The 27,995-nt window shown below is 42.2% G+C and overlaps 1 protein-coding gene across 5 annotated transcripts in view; it reads right to left on the minus strand.

Moving 5' to 3' along the window:
• tns1b (tensin 1b) overlaps nt 1–27,995 on the minus strand; it is a 173,071-nt gene that overhangs the window by 52,115 nt on the left and 92,961 nt on the right. For 3 of the 5 annotated variants that reach the window (XM_080478485.1, XM_080478486.1, XM_080478487.1), the window contains 3 exons: nt 14,017–14,058; nt 3,997–4,046; nt 129–300 (listed from right to left, as the gene is read on the minus strand). In XM_080478485.1, the coding sequence (XP_080334611.1) occupies nt 129–300; nt 3,997–4,046; nt 14,017–14,058 (264 nt within the window). Of the gene's footprint in view, nt 1–128; nt 301–3,996; nt 4,047–11,034; nt 11,165–14,016; nt 14,059–27,995 lie in introns of those variants that run through there. The other 2 variants (XM_080478489.1, XM_080478488.1) reach the window with 1 other exon arrangement.

The following is a 27,995-nucleotide window of genomic DNA, read 5'->3' on the forward strand; positions in this document are numbered from 1 at the left end:
TCTTTTTCCTTTCTGTGCCTCGGGGTGAACTTAGTTGTGCCGGAGCGGGTTAAGAATAACTGTAAGGATAGCAGTATGTCATCGTACATGTTTCCAGTGAGATGTTGTGTGTGACCTGAGGTAGATACCAGGTAGTTGTGTCCATGTTTGGAGCGCAGCATGGAGGCCACCTCCCTCAGGTTGGCGGCGTAGCTCTGCTCCTCCACGCTGCTGGGGAAGGAGACGGAGATGATCCGCTCGGTGATGTAGATCAGGTCCAGCTCGTAGCTCTCCTCCAGCGCCTGCAGCAGACTCACACTCCTACAGAGAGAAAGAGAGAGGGAGAGAGAGCACGCAGGTGATTCCCACATCCAAACCACTGCATACCCTTTTAAATATCAGCTGTTCCACAAGACATGTGGACCATGAGAGATGGACGTTTGAAGAGGTTTAATACCCAGAAGTAAAGCAGCATGCGGTTTATACACATGTGCTTCTGTTTAACAGGATGGATGAAATTAACTGTTATGAACAAGGCTGCACAAAGGATTGAAAATTGTTTGTTAGCACAGTTGCAATGTGTAACTAATAACACTTCTGATAGTTGTACCGTGTATCAGCTTGCTGGATTGTGTTTGGTACAAAATGTATCCCTGGTGAATAAAACGTCTTTTCAACACCACACAGTCCACTGATCCAACATGGAAGCAGTCCTTTTCTGACATAGAATAGTTCCACATCCAACAAAGAACACATATAAAAGGCAAAAGCTTGAAAATATGTGGCTGCTTATTTAGTTTTTCTCTCTTTTTTTAATTTTTTTTCCTAGATGTCCATGACCCTGCAAAACTGTAATCCAGATTCATTTGGAAGCAGAAATCTTTCTGCGATCCAAAAGGGAACGAATATCCTAATATGGAGAAGCCAACACACCACAGAAATACCAGATCTGCTCTTACATCACTGAAACCCGGCGGGCCTCCAAGTGTTTGCTCTCCGCACAGTACTGCGCCGCGGCTGGGACTGATGATCAAACTACAGAAGGATAAGAGCTACATATTTTTATTGGCAATGATGTGAAAAGTTCTATCCTTTTGTTTGGTCATTGTGCATTGATCCTTAAAGGTACTGTCTGGATATTTGATTGGTGGCTGGATTTTTTTTCTACTAAGGCTACACAATATGATGTAAACATGCAAATATGATGCGATAACGTTAAAAAAAAGTCTTAAGTTCATGATGGAAATGCTCTTTTTATTTTTTGGAGCCAAAATTTGTGGAATCATATCTTTTTGACCTTGTTCTCTGGCAGTGCCGAGGTCAGACCATAATCAAATATCCTCAAATATCATGCAGCAAACAGGTCAAGATGTTTAGTCACAGCCTGGCATATAGACCCCTTGACCCTATACTGTTGCAGTGACTCAATCTCTCAAAACACTTAAATTTAGCTTTTCTTTCACGTTCTTTCTCCAACTGTCAAAGGGCGACAACAACAACTCCTTCGCCTCTACAAGAGCGGCTCATTTCAGGTGACGTCCGATGAAGAGGTGAAGTGCGAGGTGTCTGGAGCTGCAGACTGCAGCATATTTCCCACATTTGTCAGCTGAAAGTGGCCTCTGAGGAAATTGCTCATATGTCTGGGAGAGAGGACGGCCCCGGCTTTACTTACACAAACTGCAACCTGCTCCGAGAGGAACATCTGGACCCACTTAGAACATCGCTTACTGGAAATTATTCATCACCAGCGATACAGGAGAAATTGATATGTCACACATGACTCTACTGTGCTGTGACAGATGTGTTATCTTAGACGTTTTCTTAAGATTCTATCTTTCTATGTTCGGACCTTGCAAAAACTCTTGTAGCAGTGGCTTCTCCTCTCGTACTTTTACAGCATTCCGCTTTCCCTGGTGTTTCTTTTCGCTCCCCGCCTGCCTCTCCATCTCATATACATGCCTGTCGGGGAAGCCTCGGCCAACATGAGAGCTGTGGTTTGGTTCTCCTCCAGCTCTGCCAGCATGAGCCGGCCGGCCGACTGCCAACCTGCATCTCATCGGCTGTGAAGATGAAGCGATTGCTCCTTTTCTGCACTTCGCATGTGACGAATGACGCATTATCTCTACACGCTCAATTTCAGCACTGCGGTGATCTCATTTTTTTGGACAAGCGGCAGCGAAGAAGTTGGGAATGTTTTATCAGGAAACCTGAGACACTGGGCCATAAAAAAAAAAATCCTGCTATATATGAATCTGTAATAAAAGTCAACAACCGTTTCTTGGGTTTCTTCCATTTAAAATACTGAATGCACCGCTTGACCCGGGATTATTATCAGACCTGTCACTTCGATTGGTAAATACATGTTCTCTCTCAAGTGCTGATTGAAGAGTCCAGATTGAACGGGTATAGGGGTATGACTTCAGCAAAATACTTGTTTCACTCTTGATGTGGAGGAATCTATTCAAGAATCAACAAACGAATGATGATGTGACCATAAAGAGAGTGTTGTTCGTAAGAATGGCCATGTCCGAAAACAGCACTGCGACGGGTGCCCAGGAAGATAAACGTTTTTTATTGAATACAGCATAGTAATGGCAATCATCCATCTATTAATCCATTAATCCATCCATCCTTTTTCTGGAGCCAATCCCAGCTTACAATGGGTGAGGGCAGGATACACCGTGGACAGGTCACCAGTCCATCACAGGTCAAACACACAGAGACAGACGATCAGACACACTCACATTCAAACCTGGGGACAATTTAGTGTCACCAACTAACCTCACATGTATGTTTTTGAACTGTGGGAGGAAACCGCGAACCCAGAAGAAACCCACGCACAGACAGAACATGCAAACTCCACACAGAAGGGTATTTGAACCAATGACCTTCCTGCTGTGAGGCGAGCGCGCCAACCACCGTGCGGCCAACTTGTGTCCAGTGAAATGTAAAAAAAGAAGCTCTACAGTTTGGATTCATTTAGCATATTTACTTACTTACTTACTACTAACAGAGCTCACAGTGGCTGTTCAACTGCACTACACTGAAACTGAAGAGCATGAAGTCATATTTGCTGCTGTTAAATCACCTCTTGTGGTGCAGTTATGTATAACCAGACATTAAAAAAAAAGACATAAAAGTTCAATTTAATTAGGTTTTTTTGAGGGATGACTTGAGGTGAAAAGCCTCAATATCGATAAAAGCTTTTCTGTCTTTATAGGAATGTAAATAAGCCTTTCTAAATGCTCCACTCAGATTTAATTCACCCAATTAGCCAGAGTATTACATCACCGTAAATTGGCATATGACTATTCTCTCTGGCGCAAAATAAAGAGATTATTCATTTCTATGGATTGAAATCGAGCAGAAACCCGGCAGTAAATCCGCTCTCACATACTTTGCATGTGTTTTTAAAGGCGACAAAGTGCCAGATGTTGAACTGTTTTTTTTGGTTTTTTTTGTATGGAATCAAGTCTTTGACTGGCTGTGTGGAATCCCAAACTGTCACTCAAACTCACATCAAGCATGAACTGTTGTGGTGTCAAGTTTTACACATTTATTACACAACCGCCGACATCTGTGACTCTCTGAGGACTGAGGTGGGTCGGGGGGGGTTGGGGGTTGTACGGGGGGTCTGACACTGAATATCTTTTTGTCCAAAAAAGCAGTGAGAGGTCCAGTTCAACAGCAGGCCATGTTGTTTCACTCAGTCCCCTGGTAAAAAATCATTCGGTGTCATGTTACATATCAACTTCTCACTTCCTAATTCGCCACATCTCCAACAACATGTCAAAGAAGCTTCACCAAGATTACGCCTTCTTCATCATCCATTTGAACTTCTGGGGGAAAAACAAACTCTTTAACAAGAACCGTCCGGTGGGCCGATTGAAGCCCTTTATGGAAAACCAGAAGAGGAAACAACTGACAAATAACGAAAGAAATCTAATTAAGAATAAAGAGACGATGTAAAGTCAAAGGACTGGAAGCAGGAGAGGAAAGTAGAAAACGAAGATGTACCTTGATGGTCTGCGTCGTGACTCCATGCTCTTTGAGGATTTGGTTGAACCCTGCAAACAAAAGACACAAACGGATCTTAATGATCAATTTTGAAAAATATGGTAACAGATTTTTGTTGACATTCCGGATCTGGTAGGTCTGTTTACATGACAATGAACTTTTGTTCTGTCTGTGTGTTAATGGTACTTTTTGAAAAGTGCAACCACTGGTCTCCATTTCCGTGGAAACAGTCCTGTAGATATGCCCGACAGAAAGTTTTAGATCTGATTCAGCGGAGACGTTTCTTCCAGACACGGCCTACACAACTACGAAGATCAGCTAAAAGAAGTTTAAATGTCCTCTATATGCATGTTACAAACAGACAGCACCAACTAGTGGCCTTGCATGAAAACTACAGTGTTGTCATTGTTTCCACGTGTACGGCAGTCATTTTCAGAGTCAAACATGAAACCTTTCAAAGACAAAAACACAAAACAATACCGTTTCCAGTTGATTGTTCATGTCTAAACCGAGCCATAACATTACTACCACCAGCCAAATATGATTAGGTCAAACAGTCCTGATCAGTGATGGCAATGAATCCTTGAGACCTCTGAAGGTGTACTGTGGTTTCCCCCTCAACAGCGTCAGCGCCCTTTGTCGAGCACAAAGTATCTGAAAAGCTGGTAAATCTTAAGTCCCGTTAAACGAGATGTCTTCCAAAATTGAGACCTGGTCAAGATAGCAAACGAACCACCATCAAAATATAATTACCACAAAATACACAGTGACCGATAATCACATATCATCAACATTCCTGCCTAAGCACAAGCCTGAGTCCATGATCAAGGTGCAGAGTATTACATGGCAGTGTTTTCCCCAGATCTGTCCGAACCTGTGATACTTTACAAAGTAACGTCTTAGTAACCCTAGCTTTCAGAGAGCTGCCACTATGTCACACTGTGTAGTTCCATCAGCGAGCGGTGACCTGAATCGTCACAATCTGCATGTAAAATGTCCGAGGAGCGTTTTTCTCATGATCGAGCAGTAGATCAGTGGGTGCTGGCAAAGCGCCTGAAGGATTAAAAATAGTAGGGAAAGAATAAGACTTTTGTTTACCAAAGCCGGAGGAGGAGTTTGTTTACTGACAATGTTGATAAAGTAGCATTGTGCAGTCCTTGACCCAATAAACTGAAACCACTTAGAAATGGAAATAATCTATCAACATTTGACAAACGTAGGAGTGGTAAATCATTCTAAACACTGTTTAATTGATTGTATATGTTAACAAAACCAAATCAAACATAGCTATATGCAAATAAAAGTCAACGATATTTGAACTATATGATATTGCGAGTCCCCCGTTTTGTGTGTCATTGGCTTATTGGATTTGTAAGCAGTAAATAGATGTTAAAATGTTTATGTTTGAATGTTTTGTGGAAATTTCAAGTGAACAACTCATGATCTGACAAAGCAACAGCTGTTTGCACCCTCATGTTGTTGTTGTGTGTATTAACAATGCGTTTCAGTAGCGGTAATAGTTCCTTGTCCACTGCGCAGCCGGACACCGAGTTGCACGTCTCTGAGATTTAGTCAGAAGTGGTCTCAAATCGGACAGTAAATGCTCAGACTTAGAATCACTTTACAGTTCAGCAAAATGGCAGTTTTTTCATCTCAATGAATTAACACTCAAGCTCCGTTTCCACTACAGATTCAAGTGAAAACGCAAAAATCGTTGTTGTGTTTTGGGCTCCATTTACATGACAATGGTGCACGGAGCCACTCAAACAGGAACTTTTTTTAAAACCCTCTCAGTCCGTCTTCGTGGAAACAGGTGGAAAGCGCAACTTTTATGAAATGCGACGCATGCATGCCGAGGCTGTAGTGAAGTATAATAGTTGAGAGTCAACCAGAATAACAATCCAACTTGGTTGTGTTGTCCATACGATTGTCCATGTACTCCCATTGTTAATGTTTATAGTGTATTGTTCTCTGCGCACGTGTGTGGTTTCATTACAAAAACAAACAACAGCACCCACTAGTGGTCCAACATGCTCACTATATGTTTTTTCAGCATTTCTGCAGTTTCTGTGTAAACAGACATCGAGGTTTCAGTATTGTTAATGGGCATGAACACAGCGGAAAACAACGCAGTAGTTTTCAAAATTAAAAGTATGAACTCCACTTCACATGTTATGTTTTCATCACGTGTCAGGATGTTTATCATACGATGTGGATCAATAACCATGCGAGGCTTCACATGCCGCCCTCCCTGAGCAGAGCAGAGAGGGGCCCTCGCAGAGGAAGTGTGGCTGAGGATGATTGAGTGTGTTTGGCTCCACGGTGCCCGGCCCGCCTCGCCTCCCCTTCAGACCAGCCCGAGGAGGAGAGAGGCGGTGGGGTCACAGGCCATGTGGACTCGTTCACTCCCCTGTGGTGTTTGGGTCACATGAACACAGGAGGGGGCTGTTATCCATCATCAGCCATTAGATCAGATTGGCCAGCTACTCGCCGGTGTCAAGCGCATGGGCTGACCTGCTTGGACTCGCATCATCCGGCTCCGCTTTCCCAACAGCTGACCTGCTGTTTGGGCAGAGTCCTCGTACTTTAGAGTTTTCGACACAAATTAACACAATGTAAGATAACTTTATAAAACATTGGGCTAAAAAAAATTACTATTATTGTTTTTTATATATATCAGTGATGTCAAACATACGGCCCGCGGACCAGACCGAGATCAAACCTGCCAGCTGTGACAAATTATGACATAAACTACAATATATTTATTTGACCACCAGGTGAACACATTATTCTGTTATGTGGCAAGTCAGGTGAACAGGATTACTACACAGATGTAGAAATGTTTTACATGAAAGATCATTTCTAGAATTTGAAGATATTCTGATCATAATATGAATTAACCTATTATATTTTTGAGTTCCAGCTACATGCAGCCAATGTTTTATACCTCTGAAGATGTAAATAATGAAATTACAGTTCTTTTATTCAAATTTCAGGTTCGTCATGTGCTGTAAAATGGCAGTTCGTTAAATGCGAACTTAATGATATATGAATAACTTTGCTGCATTAAACCAAAGACATAGCTTTAGAGTTCTTACAGTTTGATATCTAAAGCCTGGGCTGAGAACAAACCTGCAAAGCATTTTTATTGCTGGTAGAATTGATGGAATAGAATAGAATTGAACTCTGGTGTGCAGGATCAGACATTTGATACTTTTAGACAAAAGGAGAGAATTTGATGAGAAAAATACAATATCATTGTACAAGATACAAGTTGTTTTTTTTAATTTAATGCAGTCTTTAATTCTGCATTATTGTGGACGCAGAATGTCAGACTTCGACATAAGCCACCAACACACACGGATGCAATTCGTCATAAGATCTGCCACATCAAAATGAGTTTTAAAAAGTAGCTTTGGGCTCGACTTCCTCTCAGCGAGGTCACCCGTGAGGCATTTTTACCACTTGGCTACCAAGGCGATGTAAACAACTGTTTACTCTAGTAAATAGATCTCACATGATGTGAGAAAATTAACACGCCAGTAAAGTAAGATCCTCACCACACACTACTTGTATAAATGGAAACAGATGAGCCACTTTTACAATTAGAGTTTATTGAGAGAGTGTTTATTCTGCCTTGCTGTTCAGTCAGAGGTACTGAGTCCGAATGGCGGGTCAGCCTGTGGCCTCTTTTTATTTAAAGTCACTGTGCGAAGCAAATGTATTGATATTTTTTCAATAAGCATAATTGGATCATCACAGTACTCATCAACTTTTCATTTTTAGTCCACATCCTCTCCACAACCATAAAAGGGCTAAAATGAACAACCAAAATTAAAAAATAGGAAGGAAATAAATCAATACAGGCTCAGTCTGGTCTTAAGGCTTGTAATTAATTGAAATATATCAGGATAGTTACCAGTTTTTGAACATTTCTGACTTAACAGTTGAATTGTGTTTCTGGTCTTAGAAAAGACAGCACGTATATACAGGACCTTTAACAGGTTGAAGGTGGAAACAAAAATATAAAGGCGAAAATGGCAAATTGAACAATATTTAAATCTCAAAAAAAAGTGTCACCAGTTTGACAACTTTGGATGTTTATCGCATTCCTTTAAGTCTAGGAAAAGGCTCACCTGTCATAAAATGCATCATAGAAGACCCGTTTGCTTGACAATGAATAAAGTAAAAATGTTTTTGCGTTTTTGTTTCACATATGTTTTGTGTTCACACAGCAACGTTTTGTAATCGAGATGTCCGCTTTCATGGCAAATGCAGAAATGCTGAAAACAATATAGTTTTCATGTTGGGCCACTAGTGGGTGCTGTTGGTTGTTTTTGTAATGAAACCATGCACACACGTACCGAGAACTTTATAAACATTACCAATGGCGAGAACACGGACGCTAGTATGGACAGTTGACGAACTTGGATTGTTATTATAGTGACTCTCAACTATAAAGCTACCAGGTCCGAGGAGAATATGAACTGGGAGTCATGACACTCTGGAGGCAAACATTGTTGTTATTGTCCATCTACTGGTAAATGTGCAGAAGAACTATTGTATTGACTGGAGCAGTGATATGAAAAGTTGTTTTAACCCTAACCCAAACAAAAAGTTTGCATCATCACTTACAAACGTCCTTTAAACAAGGTTTAAACCTCATTGCAACTCTGATACTACCTCCAGGACATTAGTGATACGTATTAGAGATGAAACAAGTAGTAACACTGTTGACACAACAGACTTGTAAGTTAATATGTTTGTACAGTCACACTTGTGAAAGCCATTTTTTTTTCTTTTTTTTGCCCCTGAGTGCAGTGGATATCATTGTGTTTTTGGATGAAAAGGGTTCATTTTCAATAATTTTACAACCTTTCTTTGACAGGTTTTTCAGCATAACCACATTCAAAAAGAAAAGCAAAACATGGGGGGGGGCATCCTCCATAATCCAGCCTTAATCTCCCCAGAATACATTTTATGCTGCTGCTCCTGTCATTTCCCACATTGACACTGCACTGAATCATTGGAGATGCTTTTGATGATGAGATGAGTTGGTGAACAGGCCAACTAAGTGCACTGAACAATGAGTACTGTGGATTGATGTTCACTCATTTAAGTCGTCTTACATGCAATGCCACTGGGCTGCTTTAAAATAAGGCAACAATCAAGCGGATAATTGATTTTCCAGGGACCAATACACCACTGATTGTAAATATCAAGTGAAGAGCAGCTACTTGAAAGACAGCTAATTTAACTTCATATTGTTTGAACTGACCACTACAGAAGCCATGGGGGATAATCACAAGGCCCCTGTGGGCCACTGGGTACCCATGAGTGACATTTTGGCTACCCATGTTCTGTAGGTATCCATTGTTGTGCTACGCAAGAAAGCATTTCCCTAAGCGGCTTCTCTATGAAAGCTTGCACTAGTTGACCGGTGGAAATCTAGTAAAGTAAGAGGAAAACCTCATTGCACTGTGGTACTTTCACTGAGTGTTGCTGAAAAAGCACAGACAGACACAGTAAACAGCTATTCAATGGTGTGGCTGTCTCGGCCATGGAAAAGCAAAATGGTTTCTATAAAGTTTGCAAGTTCAACCGCCACAATCAGAGCTCAGTATTAAAGCAAGCGACAATCTGGCTTCACATTGTAGGGACGCGCAACTGTTGTTGAGGCGTTTGTTGAGCTTGATGGTTCTCACTTGTTTTGAAATAAGACTGAGTATTCTTAAATGCTTATTCATAAACACAAAGATATCTGTATCACCCTTCAAATTTGTCCAAGGACTGGATGCATGCACATACCCAAGCACATGCACAAACAAACCAGATGATGGAGTATCTTCCCAGCACTGCCAGTTTATTTGGACAGCTCTTAGGTTCCGTTTTTTTGGCTCCATCCTCCATCCCCTGTGTTCACATGGGTCGGTTCCCTGACTGAGGTGACACAAAGCAACCCCCACCACCACCACCACCACCACCACCATTCCTCCGTCCGCACTTTGCCCTAATCGTTTCAGCATGTTGCACCGGGGCTGTAAAGTGCAGCGCGTCGCCAGAGGACGACAGAGATGAACGAGCCGACAAACGGCCCTTGAGAGAGGGTTCAGATGCACAGAGCATGCAGAGAGTTAAGAGTGCTTGCTTTGAGTGGCGCTGCGGGACCAGAGTCAGGAAAAGCCCCAAGTCAACTAAGAAGGACTGCAGTGAGGTGATCAAAACATCCCTGAGAGTTTTGAGTTACCAGGGCATTCCCGACGAACGGGCGTGTGACACGGGGCTTCCAGTATGCGAACAAAGAAGTTCTAATTAGAGAGTAAGAAAGAGTTCTGACGATGTCCCATGTCTTGTATTGTGAACATGGGAGTTAATCCCAAGGTTTCACCTCAAGCTTTTCACTGGCTTTCATGAGCCCTGAGATGCAAGTGAAAGTGCAAACATATGGGTAAATAAAAGCAGTGCAATGAAGCCCTGGTCAGTTAAAGGACTTCCATTGTGGTCACTTTGATGTTTCTGTCCGAGAGGAACTCAACGAGCGGGATTCCATTAAGAGTGTGAACCCTGCAGCAGCATGCATTGATGCAACGAAAGCCAAACCGGATTCATAAAGGTCAAGCATTTGACAGTGGAGTCAAACGAGAGACATAAGCTCCTGAACATCACACAATCAGCATCCTCAGATGTGTTTCCCTCCATTGGGAGCTTGCACTGGGGTGGGGGAGGGGGGATAAGTGGGGGGGCAAGGTAGTGGTTGAGGAGGAGGAGGGAACTAAAGTGGGGGGTCCTGCAGGCCCTGTTTCCAGATGAAAACCATCTGGGGAGTTTGACTTTACAAGCAGGCCATACAAATTAACCATCTGAGAAAGAGTGAAGGAGCGCAGAAGGGAGCGTTGGGGGCTGGTAGGAGTCTGAGAGGGAAAAAGTACAAACAAGTAAAAGAAATGAGTGCCACAAGCATGGATAAGATAGAGAGAGAGAGAGAGGCAACAAGTGTGAAATACACGTATCCATTAAAGCACTGCATCCATGTCCTACCTTCCGGAAAAGGTAGCCCGTACTCCATCTCCATGCCCCCCTCAGTGAGGATAGCCGCCTTCTAAAAGACCCTCCTCGGTTCATCTCCAGAGATCTCCCTTCCTACGTCTCTCACTGCTTTCAGTCCGGCAGTGAAGGTTCCTCTTAGAAAAATCTCTTTCCTCTCGCAGCAGACTCAAAAGAAGAAGAAGAAGAAAAAAAAAAAAAAACAACCCCAAGGGCTCTATTTTGGGAAGTTGCCTCCAGCAGGCCACTGCATGCTCCCAGCTCAGACCAAAACTCCTCCACTCCTTGGCTCGTCCTTCTGTCCGCCCGTTGTTCCCTCGTCCGTCCCTCTCTCACTCCGTCTGGCCACCCTCCCCCCTCTCCCGCTGCCTCCCATCACGTTATCTCTCCCCCTCATATTCAACTTTTCCCTCCCTCCCATGTTTCTTTCTCATCTGTGTACGGATCTAAATTGCTACTGCCAACCTTTTCCGCCTCTTTGGGCAAACATGTGGGAAGGTTTTCTACACATAAACACAACTGAATCAGCTGACCGGAGCGTCCCACCGCTGTGTCTACATTCACGTCCAATCCTCCAACACAGACCTACATTAACTGCCAATTAGATTTAAAAATCCACATTAGTGAAAAACAACCCAAAAATACAGACTGACACAGTGAATCGGGAGAACTTGTAGTCATAAGATGAGTCTGGTGGATGCTCCGAGGCAATGAGGTGTGGCAAAACATCTGCCGACATCACAGTGTAACCACACAGTGAATGCTCATGACCACCAGACAGCAGCAGCACTCAAATACTTGTACTGCACATGATCATACAGCACAGCAGAGCAACAAACTGTTTTAATCAGGTCTTTTTATTTCATGGTGCAAACCAAACTGTGATGGAAGCACAAAACACCTCTTTTTCTCCAACATGCACTGCGACTGTATCGTGGAAGAAAAGCTGAGCGAAAGCCAATAAAAACAGGCACATGGACATATACTAAATGGCAACACCGGGGTAGTTGTGTTTATTTTGGTTGCCTGTGGGGAAAGTGGGTACTTGGCTTTGGGTGGTAACTCTAAATTGGAAACTCGATCCTTCCTTTCTTGGACAAAACACAACTCGCAGGAAATCATGTCACAGACAAACAGTACCCAGTGAGTCCAAAGCAAACATGTGGATGCAAACATGTGCACATTCTCCATGCTTCCATCTTTGTGACAACATCTTGGAATTTTCTGTTTTGAAATGTTTTTTTATCGTTTCCCAACAATGAACGTCAGCTTTTGCTTCCAGGTTTAAAAAAAAAATGATGTCCCTTCTCTCTGAAGCTGGTTGTAATGTATAGGTTGTCAAAATGCATCCAGAGTGCATGTGTTGGTACAGGTATGTCTGATCCTTTAACACAGTAGAGGCATAGAGACTCCATAACTCTTAATACATAAATGATTCCAGATCTGCATCACTCTGCTTAATACTGTATGAATAATGTAAGGAATTTTTGGAATATTTGAATTTTTTTCTTAAAACTCAGAACCAAAGCCAACGTTCAGTGACTTAAGAGAACAATACAGATATGCATTTATGAAAAAAAAAAGAGTTTAATCAGGTTGTGGAAGACATCAAAGTCCACAGTCTTTCTCAACCTTAGTCAAGTCTGATGTTCTTTGCAGTGCAGAGACAGAGTAGCTTGGAGAAGCCCGATTTCGCTTATAGGCAGGAATCTTTCTTGGATGTATTGGCGGTTCTCAATTGCCAACAGTTGTTAATGTTTGTGAGATTGTGTGTTAAGCTTGTGATGAGACGGCCAACTTGTCCATAGTGTGAATGGCCACTCGATCAGTGTTGTTGACCCTGTAACTCCAGTGTGAGTACGGCAGCGACTGGCAATGGAATGATTGCAAATGGACTTGACTAGTATACCTTTAGTTGTCTCGAAGTGCTATAATGCATTCTCGCACGCACGCACGCACGCACGCACGCACGCACGCACGCACGCACGCACGCACGCACGCACGCACGCACGCACGCACGCACGCACGCACGCACGCACGCACGCACGCACGCACGCACGCACGCACGCACGCACGCACACACACACACACACACACACACACACACACACACACACACACACACACACACACACACACACACACACACACACACACACACACACACACACACACACACACACACACACACACACACACACACACGCATTCCAATGCCCACACAACTACCATGCAAGATGCTCAATCTTCCTACAATTCAGTGTCTGGTCCAAGGACCAAGCATAGAACCACCAACATAGGAAATGGATGACCGGCTCTACCACCACAGAAATGTGTCTTTCCTTATGTTGGCGTTGGATATTTTTATTAAGTTATTTTCACTGCCTGGAGTTTTTGCAGAATATCAAGCAGTACTGATTGATTATGGACGTTCTCGTCTGGTGACTGGTTTGTAATTTCATGAGAAAGCAGACATCGTTTTTATTCTGAAAGCATGAGGACTTCGGCTCACACTGCACAACGTGGATGAAACTCTACTGAAAGAGTCAATAGTTAAGATAAAAGTGTCAAATGAACTGTTTGAGACAGTTACACAGAAGTCTGTCTGACATGTGTTGATGATGAGAGGAGATGATTTGACCTGTCTCACCTGTTTTAAAAAAAAAAAAGGTGATATAATTCTCCAAATATCATGAACTTTGCTAATGAGTGTGAGGAAAGCTCAGATGCCTGTTTTTAGTCTCTGAGATCATTTTTTTGTCAATGATGGCTTAGTGTGTAAAAGAGAATTTGTTTTAAAAGGTGGCACAATTTATTCCTGAATAATAGAAACCATACACAAAGCAGTTTATCTGTGTTGCAGTGGAAGATTTATTCTCTGATTTGGTCTCTATAATGAAACGTAATGAAAGCCAACAGCAGGACTTCTTATTAAAGAAACGCAGCATGTACAGAGAAGGCTCGGCTGAAACTCACCATGGTGTCTACATGTTTGAGCGGGAGGTCGCTGCTCGGCGCCTGTTCAGAAACGACAGACAGAGAAAACACAGATCAATACTTGGCGTTACACTTCACGTCGGTGCGTTAAGTCATTGTGTTGTGTCACGTCGTGTCACCTCCTGTTGAAGCCACACTATGCACCATTCTTTGCCCTAATGTGGCCTGGAGTGGAGTGGGACTCCACCTTGAATGCGTGGGACCATCTATAATCCCTCTGTGCAAATATTTACACAAAGAGACAAGTCTGCTTCCATTAGCCAAGACCGGGGAGTGTAGCTCTTTTTCAATGCCATATACAGCTATGGACAGAGACGAGAGAGAGAAAGCAGGAGAGAGTGGGAAAGAACTTGATCGTTGAGAGAGAAAAGAGGAGGCATGGATTTAGCAAAGGAGGGAGAAGGAGAGAAAAGTGAACGCAGAGTTTTAGAAGAGGCTGAGAGAAAGAGTCAGATCAAACTCTGGGTGGGAAAGGGGTGTCCAGAGGGAGGGGACGAAGGTAAAGGCTTAGTTTTATGACAGCCGAAAGGAAATCATCAAAGTCGTAAGTGATGTCATAAGCCTACGTGGACCAACTCCAGAACAACACACACGCAGATGTTACTCTCAAAATGAAGTATTGGTTCTGTCATTTCAAGGCCAAGGACTGGTGAGGAATATAAGGTGAAACATATTGCAACTAGAAAGTAGTAGTATGACTGAACCAATGCAATACTTCTATCGTCAGAAACATGGAACTATGTGAGGTGGTTATCATTATAGTGCCCATTCTATAGATTGAGGAAGTAATTTTTTTACTGCTAAGGTCCTACTAAAACATGTTTTAAGAAAGAACCATGAAGGGACAAATGTCAAAAATGACAATTTGGAAAGCTTGTAGATAAAGAAGAAGAAAACATATTATATTGATCTCTTTGGGTCAAGCACTTCTTAATTAATCTTAATCACAAGGGGTGTTCTACCTGGAGATAAGGGGAGTTCAGTGTAACACTGTGTAAAAGCCTTGAAGTCTTTCAAGGTACACCAAGCAGTCTTCCTTGATCAATCAATCACCTGTGACCTAGTTGGTAGAGTGGGTCGTCTTCAAATGCAAGGTAGTGACTTTAGTTCCCATTCCAGCCTTGGCCATATTTCAAGAGTTCCCTGAGGAAGACATTGAACCACAAATTGCTCCTAACGGATGTTAAGTGCCTTGCATGTCAATTTCCAATCTACCATCAATACATCCATCCGACCTGTGTAAGTGCTCTATCCAGGCTGACGTTATTGGTCGCTGGAGCCTTGCCCAACTGACATTGAGAGAAGGCAATTTACACTGATCATGCATAATGACTGACAAACACATACTGTACACAGAACCCATTTAAACTAGCCAGGCTAGTCAAGGGAACAGCATGAACCGATGAAGCCATTTGGATAAAAAGCACAACATCTTCCACCTGGTTCAGTCAGTCTAAGATGCCTCCTACCTGGACTGATGGGAATGTGCATGGACACCCCATTTAGAGTCACTAATGAACCTGACATTCATTTCTACAGAACAGGGAGAACATGCAAACTACTCAAAAAGAGCTCTGTTCAGATCTCATGAGGTCACGAGTGTTACCAATTTATCATGCCACGAGACCCGACTCATTTGAAGTAAAGGAAGAAGTTTTGTTTATACGACAAGGGAAACCAGGCGCCGGGAAGATCCAGAGTTTCAGCTGTGGAACTGATGCTCAGATATGTTGTTGGCTGAGGATGAAATTCCCCTAAACACAAGCCATGTATGATGGATTCAAAGTATAAAGTGGGAACAAAAAAATACAATCCGGAGAAACTTGAAAGTGATGCCTGAATAAAATCACATCATAACAAGACCAAACTTAAGGTTAATTCTTCCTTCACACACACACACACACCTCAATCCTATGAGTTCGTACTGTCAATTTTAACAAATATGTCGCGACCAGTGTGGATTAGAAATGACACTGCAGTTTGCAGCACATCCAACAGAAGTTGAATATTTTCAACTGAGGAATCACACCCATCTGGTAGGCCAGTGACAATTTCAAACAGCAGGAGGGCAATCATGGGACTGATGAAAGATTAAACAGTCCAACAGTTTTCTTGCCTTCTGGATGTGCTGCGCCGGGTTGATGTTAACATTATGTGTCCTGCGGAGAACGGCCTCGCTCATGGAATCATTGTTCTCCAAAACAATGCACAAGCATGAGGCACATGTTGTTTTCTTCACCCTGCCAGAACTTTTGTATAAATATTATAAAGAAAAGCATCTGTTTTGAAGCTAATTCATAAATTATATCAAGTCTGAGAATTAGTTACACCCTCCAGGCACAAATAACTTAAAAGTTTTGTTCATTTTGAGCGTTTTGTGTATCGGAGTAGTGTTTGTATGTTTGTGAATCTGTTTCTTTCAGCACCTTCAGTGTGATTCAGTTTCTCACAGAGGTTTTTTTTTTTTTTTTAAGTTTCCCAACAACAATGGCGCTTTTGTGGCACAGAGGGCTCAGATATATCCAGCTGTGGTTTCACACATACATTTTTTTAGTAGAATCGCTCATTGTTGTTTCACAATTTCGATGTGAAAAAAAAATATGGATGAACAAGCGAAGTGCAGCGTTGGGAAACTTATGGCTGAGAAAGTAGCGCTGGTTTGGTGGTGACGAGTGCAGAGCCTCACACAGAGAGCCGGGCTGTGACACTGAAGATGCTCTGCTTCTGGACAGGAATATAAACAGAAAAGCGCAAAAGGGTAAATTATAGTCTGACAGTGAAGGCCCCAGAATACAGACTCCACACACCCAGACTAAACCACCAAACTAGGGAGAGACTGGAGAACCATCCCAGCTCGGCTGCAGCTTCACGTTCACCCACTGACCTGCACCTTTTTAAGAACAGACGAAACTTTGGGAGGAAAAAAGCGCTGAAATTACCGATCCCTGCCTCTGAAACTGTCACACAGGTCTTCCTGGTTGAGTTGGGTGTTATACACGAGACCCATGCTGGGCGGAGTTGCTTCAAGGAATGAAGGACACAACGCACGGATGTTCGAGTTGAACGCAGACTGTGGATTCGCTGCCAGGCCACATCTTGCTGCCGCAGGCATATTCACACAAATAGGTCCTATTGTACCGATCCCCAGAAAAACACACACACCGAGACCAAACAGCTCCACCCGATGATATACGCTAACATGTGCGTTTCCGATCTATCCAATTGCAGCCAGATGGCTATGTGTGTGTGTGTGTGTGTGTGTGTGTGTCCATGTGTGTATGCGTGTGTGTTGTCGTGAGGACTCGGCGAGCGCGCCAAAGCCTGGGAAGTTGTGGATCAGCAAAATGAGCCACAGAGAGAAGCCTGTGCAGCTCCGCTCCACCAGCTTCAAAGGAAACATCTGAGGGGAATTTGTAGCATCGGTACCAGCATTATTAATTTTCATTTAATGAAGAGAATTCCTTATCTCACCAACTCAAAGACAGAAACGAGCCTTGTTTGCAGATGTTCACTTCACTAAAGTGGAATTCTCAATTCAGGAGTCTGCAACCTTGATGACCAAAAGAGGTTTTTTTGGATTTTAGATTTAAAAAAAAATTATCTGGAGCCACAAAACATGGTAATTATATGAAAATAAGAAAAAAATAAAACAACCCTATATATTCAAATATTGCAGTTGCATTCATGAAGTATCATAGGTACAATTTACATATATTTCATTGCAAATTTTGCTTTAGTTGTCATTTTTTCTTTACATATTTTTCCTCTTTTTCAATGGATTTTCCTTCTTCAGCCATTTAGCTGTTCACAGCCACTGTGTGCTTCCAATTGCCAGAGCAGTTTGAGCTATGCCAGCATTTTTTTTATTTCTTCCTCCTTTTTTTCTTCATTTCTTTCTTTTTACATATTTTTTCCATTTTGATTTCCTGTTTTACATTTTTGTATTTTCTTTCTTAATTTTTTTTCTATTTATCCCTATTTCCTTTTTCATTCTTTTCCTGAAAAAAAGTGGTACGAGCAATTTTAATCATTGTAGCTTGACCATTCTTCCTGTCTATTTGTTTTTACAGATTTTTTAATATTTTAGCAAATCCATCGATTCTGGCTGTTTCCGCTGTTTTCCTTATTTATCCATTTTTAGCCGGGAGATGAGGCCAGTTTTGAAATTTGGAGTGGATTGTAAATAAAACAAAAATGAAAACAAACTGTTTATTTACAAATAATATCGAGAAAGCTTCAGGGAGCCGCCACAGAGGAGCTGAAGCTCCACATGTGGCTGCAGAGCCGCAGTTTGCAGACCTCTGGTTTAAGTGGTCCACACATTCAAGCTTTGAATTTGGACTCACAATAATATTGAGACTCAGAGTCGAGAGGACAGGATGTTTGTTTGCAGTGTGTTGTTGTGTTGTGTTTGGCTGGAGACATTGTAAACTAATCCAACGCAATTAACGCAAATGTTCACCATCACAACCTTCTGGCACTGAAAAACACAACTTCAAATGAGATATACAGTGAAATGCCATTGTCAAGTCATGAAGAGCTCTGAGAGGACACAATGTCAAAGTTAAAAAACAAACAAAGTATTATTATCTCAACTGTCTGAATTAATGCAGCGAATATATATATATATATATATATATATATATATATATATATATATATATATATATAAGGTAAACTGAGGGGAGCGTTTGTTTAGATTGGTAAGAAAGTAGTTTAATTAACTTCCTTATGCCTTTACTTTGTTCAAAAATTATTTAGCTTTTGTCTTTTCATGCATGTAGGTTTTAAAAACATATTTTCATGTATCGACGGCGGGTTTCCATCTCCATCACTGTGGTGCATCTCGGGAGCGTCTCAGCGTCTTATTAGCTACAGTCATAGACCTGCTTTTACATTCACTCTTTTCTTTTCTGAATTCTTTCACGTTGACAGATCAGATTATGATCTCATAATATCCCAAATTTGTATTCCTCAAGAGAAACACTGTTTTATTTATGTCTACTGTCATGTGTTCCCTTGTAAGAGCAAAACTAATTCTTCTCAGCAAATAACGAATCTAGTGTCATTCTTTTTGCACACTGCAGCCACTTCAGCCAAACAGAAAATGTCAGCAACAAAGCAGGCAGTAACAGACTCTTCCAATACAATCCGACTTAAACCTAATTACAACAGAAGTAAAGAAAAAAAAAAAAAAAGAACATTGATCTGTGGCCACCTGCAAAATCAGTGAATGTAGAAAACTCTTCTGAGTAGAAATTTCTTCTGATTCTCTGTAGTTATCGGTCTGACAGTAATTCCATTAAGTTAAAAAATATGAATGTTCTCATTTTCTAACTCTTTGGCATATCCCCTCGCTCAGAGCCATACCATCATCCTGAGCCAAGTCAGCTGAGCGTCATGTTGGGTTTGCTCTCATGACGGAGGCTAAATGCAGGTTGTTGTGGCAAAATAGTAACGGAAAATAATGAGAAAACTGTGAGGCCCGACCTTTGCTTTAAAAGAGAGTAAGTTCTGTGATTCAGTGGTGAGAGGGATTAGTTCAAACACAGGCTGGCAGCTGAATTCTGTCAAGACTTTACTGTGACGGAGAACATCTTCTACCCGTTGTACTGAGCAGTTATTACGTATATCCGCCAATGAAGAAACCAACAAAAAATTTTCTGTTTTTTGTTGTTGTTGGCATCGCGCTTGTGGTCCAGGTGGAAGCTATCAAGAAAACTAGCCTCATGTAAACAGTGAAATTACGATCAGATCGTACAAGGCCTTGTAAAAAGCATGCCGAATAAGCTTGACATCTTTTGTGAAGTAAATCCCCACGTGATGCTTCAATAACCGGGTTTACAAAGAAGCACAACGGGGCGGTCCGGAGGACAATGTTGACACATTGTTTGGTGTTTCAGTCTGTAACGAAACGCAACAAGCTTCATTGGTCGAGTTGATAAATCAATGCTGATGGGCTTCTGGGTGACGCTGTCACAAAGTCCCAAATAGCCGAGTTCACAGTGAAAAACATTATGGGATGGATTCACTGATAGGATGCTATTGTTCATGCATATAAACCCAAACATTGATGTGATCACTACATTCATTGCTCGTGGAAACAGGACATTCTGAGTTGTCATCCAGAAAGAAAGAATTCAATCAAATTGACAAAAAAAAACAAAAAAAAGACCAGCCAGTGACCTAACCGCAGTCCCAACCAGACTCGCAGGCCTCCATCCACAGTTGGTGTCAGAAAGCATTGCTGCAGTGGCGACAAGCTAAAAGCTAAAAGCTAAAAGCTCCCACAGGTTTGTCATAACAACCATCGTCTTTGCTAATGTACGTTTGGTTTGTTTCACACTAATGAGAAGCGGTTGTGGTGGTTTTCTTTGCATACTCAGGTTTCCTCTAGCAATTCAAAACCTGATTGTTGTTTACGTGCGCTTCCACGGTGATAGACTGTTGAGCTGCCCGTGATGTGCGCTGCTTTATACCACAAGCGAGAATTGGTCCATCACACTCATGATCTTAGTCTGAACTGAGTTGTTATACAAGGCTGGATGATTGACTACATGACTTTTGATTGAATTCTGACTTACCTTCAGTGATCCAAGCATAAAGGAGACTAACAGAAGGCACGACGCTATTCGGGGCTTCCACTGGAGGGTTGTATATTTGGTGTTTTGTTCTATTTTGAAAATTATTGCATGTTGTCAATGCTTCTTTGGTCTTTTGATGACTTTTCCTTAATATAACCTTAAATTCCTTGTATAAACTAATGTAAGAACTATATTTCCTTCCATGGACACTGACGATTACTGTCATAAATACTTTTCCCAACTTAGACCGGCTATTTAGAGCCACTCGTTAACCCCTAAAGCTTCTTGTTTGAGGAAAATGGAGTACCTACAGAAAACCTACGCAGCATGAGCGAGAACGTGCAAACCTCACACAACACAGAATGGAACCATTGACTTTTTTGGTACAAGACAAAAGTGTTGACAACTACCACAGTGAGGGCTGTTGCATTCTGATTTTCCTCCTACAGAATACAAGAATAGTTACAGAATAAAGAAGAAGCAGTCTATCGGAAGCTCCTCGTTTGATAAGTGATCTGTGATTATTGTAGACAATGTAAAGTTTTTTTTCTATTGTTAGTGTTGAGCTACATTTTAGCTTTCAAAATAAGGTGGGCTGGCATGAGTGTCCGTCGTACGTTAAATGTTCTTTGACAATTTGACCTTTCACCTCTTTGTAGTGATGCCAACACCAAGTGAAATATGAAACGATGTTTCCAATACTTGAAAAGAAGCTAAAATAATACTGCAATTAAAGTTTCCTTCTGAGTCAATTTGGAAAACATCCATTGTGCTTTGGGTTTTCTGCTTACACAATAATTGTGTTGGAAGTTTGAAACAGCACTTTCTGAAAACTTTATATGAATCGCAGAGTGGTGCACAAGCACACTTTGAGCGTGGCAAACAATTTTCCTGCTCATGGTTGAGTGGATCCATAACAACAACAATGGAGGATTGAGAGTGTTGGCTTTGCTCACTCTTCTGAAACCAACAGCTTCTCCAATAAAGTCTACATTCGCTAACATTTACGGCACCATCATCTGCATAAGTGGTGACACATTTCTAACGTACAGCAGACGCTGAGTATACTTATACAAAGATGATATACTGCTGAAAAAAGAGCTTGTATGTTTACATTATACAGTTCTCTGCATGTTGGATTGCTTGCCTGTATAACAAAAACACAGCACCAACTCGTGGCCTGACATGAAAAAACTGCGTTGTTTGTATAGCATCAAAAAATGTCCATCCAAATTCTGAACTGTGACAAAAAAAAAATAAATGCTGGTTGCAGTCATGTGAACACAAAGTCCTGGTCTGCAGGCGACGCTACAATAGATTAGCATTTATGTGCCACAGCAGGCCTCCGTCTGTCCACGGACAAAGTGTCACACAGATGACGATGAGATTGCCATGGATGCAGCCACGTGTCCGGCTGGTCCGAGCGCGGTGAGCTGGAGCTCCTCATCTCCGATGCCACTGTGCCATGTGCTTTCCTTCACGTGAGCACAACGGCTCCTCTGAGCAATTATACTAAATTATAGCCTCGCTTCTTTAAGGAAAGGCAGAGGTAGTCGAGCAAGCTGGGAGTTTCATCCAGAGAGAGAGAGAGAGAGAGAGAGAGAGAGAGAGAGAGAGAGAGCGCCTCTTGGGGAAATGGTCCAGGGCTAAATATACAGTGATGCGTCTTCAGAGCTTGAGACACAGCCCATTAAGCTCGGCCCGGCGGAGCGCAGTGTGGACAGAGGAGCGGTTTATGTCACCGCCTTGGGTGTGTGGATGTGGGTGGGTGGAGGGATTCAGTGTTTAGTGAGCCGGCTGGACGCAATACACTGACAAACCTGGAAGGAAAGGAAAAAAACAACAACTTTTGAGGCCACGAAACATTGACAGCATGAACCATAATTGTACGGCATGTGTTCATGATTCTGTGTGTGTGGGGGATGTGTGTACACTCATTTCAGGTGCTTGATGAATGAAAAGTGTCAGTTTTTGGAGTTGTTCCCTGACTCTATGTATGCGGTTGGGATTCAGACTGAGGGCCGTCATCAGCCCGGTTTTCTCTCTTCGTGGATGTTTTTATTGCTTTCTTTGGGCGAAACCAGCCATCATATAGATCATTCATAGAAGGAACCAAATGCCTTAGTATGGTTTTCTCCCCCACCCCCAAAAGAAGAGCAACAAAAGATGGTTTTATTTTCGAAATAGATTGTATACTTCTGCAGGCTTTCGCTTAACAGCCAACACGTGCTTTAAACTAAAGCAGGTATGAAGCCATCATGGATAATGGTAATGGATTACAGAGGAGAAGTAAGGTGCAGTTACTCCTCTCTGTGTAAGACACAAGCTGACGGGCAGATCACAGGACACCTCTGAGAACTCCGGGCTCTTACAAACAATAGTGCCTTCTAGTGGGAAGAAGCACAAACAGCAGGACCGGAGACACCGGCTGACACCAGCGTCTCCTCACCTGAACACAACGTGACACAAAACGCAGCATCGACTCTTTGTATCCCTCTCCGCAAGTCGCACAGCTCGTGCTGTCACAGACGGGTTCTTGTTTGCACTTTTTCAAAGCAGGTGCACTAAGCGAGCATGTTTGTTTGCCTTCAAAGTGAAAGCACAGCTGTTAGGCAGAGGTTTTTCTTCCCACTCTACCGGCTGCCTTAAAAGGCAATCCTGCTTCACTGGTGCAAGCATCCTCAGAGGCAGTTTGTGTGAAGTACGAGCCATTGCTGAGTTTTCTCCGTAAATTCTGCATGTAAACAGAAGGAGTGTACACACCACATTCACACACAGTTGAAACAGCCAGAGAAATGGCTTCCATCTGCACTGCATCTTTGTCAGCACACTGAAAATGATGATACTTGTGTCGGTGTAGCAAAGGTATAAAATATATCACATCATGATTGTTCGCATCTTTTTATTTACACGAGGAGATACCTTTGTTAGATCTTTTCTCATGTTTCAATTTAACTTTGTTTGTAATCTCGCCTCACAATGAGAAGACCCCGGGTTTGAGTCCAAGCGAGATTCTTCTGTGAGCATGTGTGCATGTTCTCCCAGTGCCTGAATACAAAAAAAAAAAAAGACTTTAGCAGGCGTCTCCGAACGATCTCTAAGTTTGAAATATGAGTGCGTGTTGCTGTCTGACCTGTCCAGAGTATAACCCGCCCTCTCCGGCTATTAGCTGGGTTTAAACTGTGTGAAACAAGAACCACACTATGGCAACACATCAGAGGGACAACAGTCAACACAGAGCACACTTCATCTTTGATTCTAAGCCTTTCAGGAAGGGGTGTCGAACATAAGGCCCGTGAGCCAATACCAGCCTACAGGAGATCCAGATCTAGCCAAACCAGCAAGCAAATTGGAAACATTTCAAAGAGAACAAATTTCCTAAGAGTCGTGGACACAAAACAATACTGAGACCCGAGGTGAGACGTCAGTGCTGCTGCCATAAAGGGTAGCTACCTCCTTGATTTTAAACTCGCCTCAATGTCATGCTGTCAGGGAGAATTTGTAAAAACACCCATAATGCAAGATCTATAGAAGAAGTTTGGACAGCTCACTGTATTTTGCATCAGTAGGTTTAATTAAAATTGGCTTTATGTTAGATTGATGATCGACATTTCATTATGTATCCTCTGCGCCACAACAAAGAAAAACTATATCAGTCCGTCCCACTCAGGATGAAATTGGGCTGAATGTGACCCCTGAAAATGTGTTTGACACCTGCGCTTTTAGGGACATCACGATGACTTACGTCCATTTCCTGCAGACATAACTACAACTTGGTTAACCCAAACTCTTCCCCTAAACTATGTACTGAAACACCTCATTTAACACTGGGGATTATAGGGATTTCAGTTTTTGTCCCCAGAAGTCTTCACCAAGTGACCACACACACACACACACACACACACACACACACACACACACAATGTCCCTCTCTCATGCCCCGAGCTCCTTCATCTGCAGCGTTCACACAGCCAAGTCCCACAAATGTAAACACAGCTCCGAGGAAGGGTGTGTGTGTGTGTGTGTGTGTGTGTGTGTGTGTGTGTGTGTGTGTGTGTGTGTGTGTGTGTGTGTGTGTGTGTGTGTGTGTGTGTGTGTGTGTGTGTGTGTGTGTGTGTGTGTGTGTGTGTGTGTGTGTGTGTGTGTGTGTGTGTGTGTGTTTGAAGTGCGTATGCTCATTCTCCCGTAGCACCAGCGTTACTCCAAGGGGCTCCTGACATGCCACGGATCCCTCCGGACCATAGAAAAGGTGAAGGGGGGGGGGGTTAAAAGTGTCCGCTTCCTCGCTGTGGGAAAAACTCTCGAGCAGGCTGTGACCGTAAAGCACCTCTGACATCTCCATGTTCCTCGCCCCGCCTGACTGATACGAAGCCGGCTGCTCGCTCTGTTATGTAACCGAGAACTGTTTTCCCAACATGTGAGAGAGGACGGAGCCCCGCAAGGAATCTGCCAGCTATTTCTCACTCCTCCAACATAACTCAGCAATGACAGCGGCTAATCAGTCACATCCACGTGAACATGAGATGTATAGATGAATGGGTTTCTGTCCCCAGTGGGACATCAACATAAAAATGTCACAAAAAAGGCTCTTACAGAGTTGTTTTTCCGCCAAAACACATGATTTATTTTTCTTTTTTTCTTTTTTTTTTTACTTGGATCACCTCAAATCTGTGATTTGTCACATTATAGTAAAAACAAACACTAGAGGACACACACACTTTCACAGACAATGAAAATAATCCACGGACCCCCACTGTAAACTCTGGTACCCTTTCAAAGAGTCAAACTTCATTGTGGAAACCATCGATCTACGAACCAGCTTTTTTTTTTTTTAACCCTGACCTCCAAAAATTTAACTTTTCTTGAAGAATATGTGAAAATTAACATTTTCATAATGTTAAAAGAAGTTATATAGTTACGTAAGTGACTCACAGGAGTCTTTTCCCATCTGCAGTTGACATCTATGAATGATTACAATTGAAATGTCTCATGTGACGATGAAAATGTGCGGACAAATGTGAAAGGAGCGTCACGTTGCGACCTCACAGAGAGCCATCAGCTGAAAGCTGCAGCCTCTCTCAGCATGTTTGGCTCTCGGCTCTGTAAACGGACTATTTCTGTTCGCTCTCATGACGTCACTGCTGGATACAAGAAGCAGCTGTTTCCAGCAGAGAAAAGTCCCGATGAACCCACTGGACTCAGAGGCAGACAAACGTGATGTTTAAGAACACACTTCCCTCACGAGTCGGTAAAAACCGACAGAACAAAGCATATGGTGGATAATAGAAGACGAGTGTATTTTAAACCTTAAGACTGTGCTCACCAAGACAGTCTTTTAAAAACTAGAGATGAAAAATAAAATCAGCCATCATGTCATCTGAAGCCGATATACAGCTTCACTGAACATCCTGTTGTTTTTCATGTGTGGAGAAGCTATTTTGCTCCTGGTGGAACATTTTGGTGCAACACAAAGTAGAAGTCTTCTCTTCAGACACGTTTCCACTGCGAAGCACCAGAAAAGACTCTCATTGTTCTGGGCGGCCATAAATAACCAGCCCTGAAGCTGTGTTGTGTTACGTTTCCACGGGATACTTTTTTTTTTTTTCATTAGCTTATCGCTTTGAAGCTATTTGAATCAATCTAAAGAATAAAACAGAGACATGAGATACTTCTGTTGTAAGTAAAAAGTTTGATATCACCACAAGCGGTTATGACTCATTTTCATAGAAAGAGTTAAAAATTATGTTTAGATTTGTGAGAACATCGATCAATTATATGCAGGATATTTACCTGGTTGGGATAGACACAATACTTGTGATTTAAATTGTAACCTGATCTGTCAGTGATCTGTAAATGAACGTGGATCTGTTGCTTTTTTTTTTTTTCAAGCTTTAAAAATTATATAAACAATACAGCGATTGGAGCCATTAAATGCTCAATGTTCAACTAAATTAAACAGCTCATAAACGTTGTGGCTGTCGTCCTTCGAAGAAAAATACCAGGACGAAATAAACACGCAAAGCCTCAGCTAACGTACAGTACTTTTAGTTTATTCCCAGCAACAATATACTCTGGAAAATAATATTGTGCTCGGCACACCGCTAAAAATATTAAAAAGAAACTATGTAGCATGTTAGATTCCAAAAGTAAATGGGGATTTGTGATGAATAGAATGAATCACATTCACCATTGACTCACACAAACGCACCAGTGGTGGCAGCTCGCACACCAGTGGACCCGTTAGAAGTAGAAAAATATCCTGAAATAAACACGAGTGTGTTAGAAAAGTAGGATGACGCACTGTTAGGACAAGTTTACCCGACAACGTTTTCATGTTAAAAGGTTGTGTTTTGTTTTTCCGCTTACACAACAACGGTGCTTGGAGCCTCTGAAAACGCCACCTTTTGAAAACAGCGCCCAAGGTGAAACTTTTTGAAAACGCTTCGACTCCGTCTCTGTGGAAACGGGGGGAGAACGCACCGATTCTAAAGCGCTGCTCATGCGCATGCACATCACAACCATAGAAAATAGTTCTGCGTGTGTGTGTAGATGGACAAGAACAACAATTGCGGCCACCAGAGTGTCATGACCCCCAGTCCATATTCTCTTGGGACTTGGTAGCTTTATAGTTCATGGTAATAGCAGTCCAACTTGGTCGAATGTCCATGTTCTCCCATTGTTAATGTTTATAGCGTATTGTTCATGTGTGTGGTTTCATTACAAAAACAAACAACAGCACCAACCGCTGGCCCGGCATGATAACTACAAGTTTTAAGGTGTTTCTGCCATTTCAGTGTAATATGACATCACTTTCAAAACATTGCAAAACTTTTCTGAAACAAAAAAGCAAAGACTAAGTTTTTCACTTGAAACGTTGTCGTGTAAACGCTGACTCACATCAGCAAGGTAACCAACCAGCGACAGGCTGTTTTATCATACCAGTTTACACCAGAATATTTTGCAGAGCACATAAGGGAAACTGCAACCTGCAGGACACATGTGGCCCTTATATATTATGGGGAAATTATCTAATGATTGTATTGTAATTGTTGGGTTTCTTTTTATATAAAGCACCTAGAACTGACTGTGTTGTATTTAGTGCTACATTAATAAAGTCCAATCAAATTGAATTGATTTCATTAACATGCATTTATCGCTCGTCAGTTTCTTTTTCAAGTTCCTCATTCCAACTCTCACACGTCCTTAAATAGAGTGATACAATTTTACCCACTGGTAGAGGAAATAAAATGTTGAAGGTGAATGTTAAAAGGTGAAGAAAAGCAACTGATAAACACAGAGACTCACAGAGAGCTGCCATAGCTGCAGTGACCTGTCACTTCCACCCGAGACACAAAACTGTCCGACACGTCCCCA

Source organism: Lipophrys pholis (genome assembly GCF_963383615.2).
Source record: "Lipophrys pholis genome assembly, chromosome: 13".
Taxonomy (NCBI): domain Eukaryota; kingdom Metazoa; phylum Chordata; class Actinopteri; order Blenniiformes; family Blenniidae; genus Lipophrys; species Lipophrys pholis.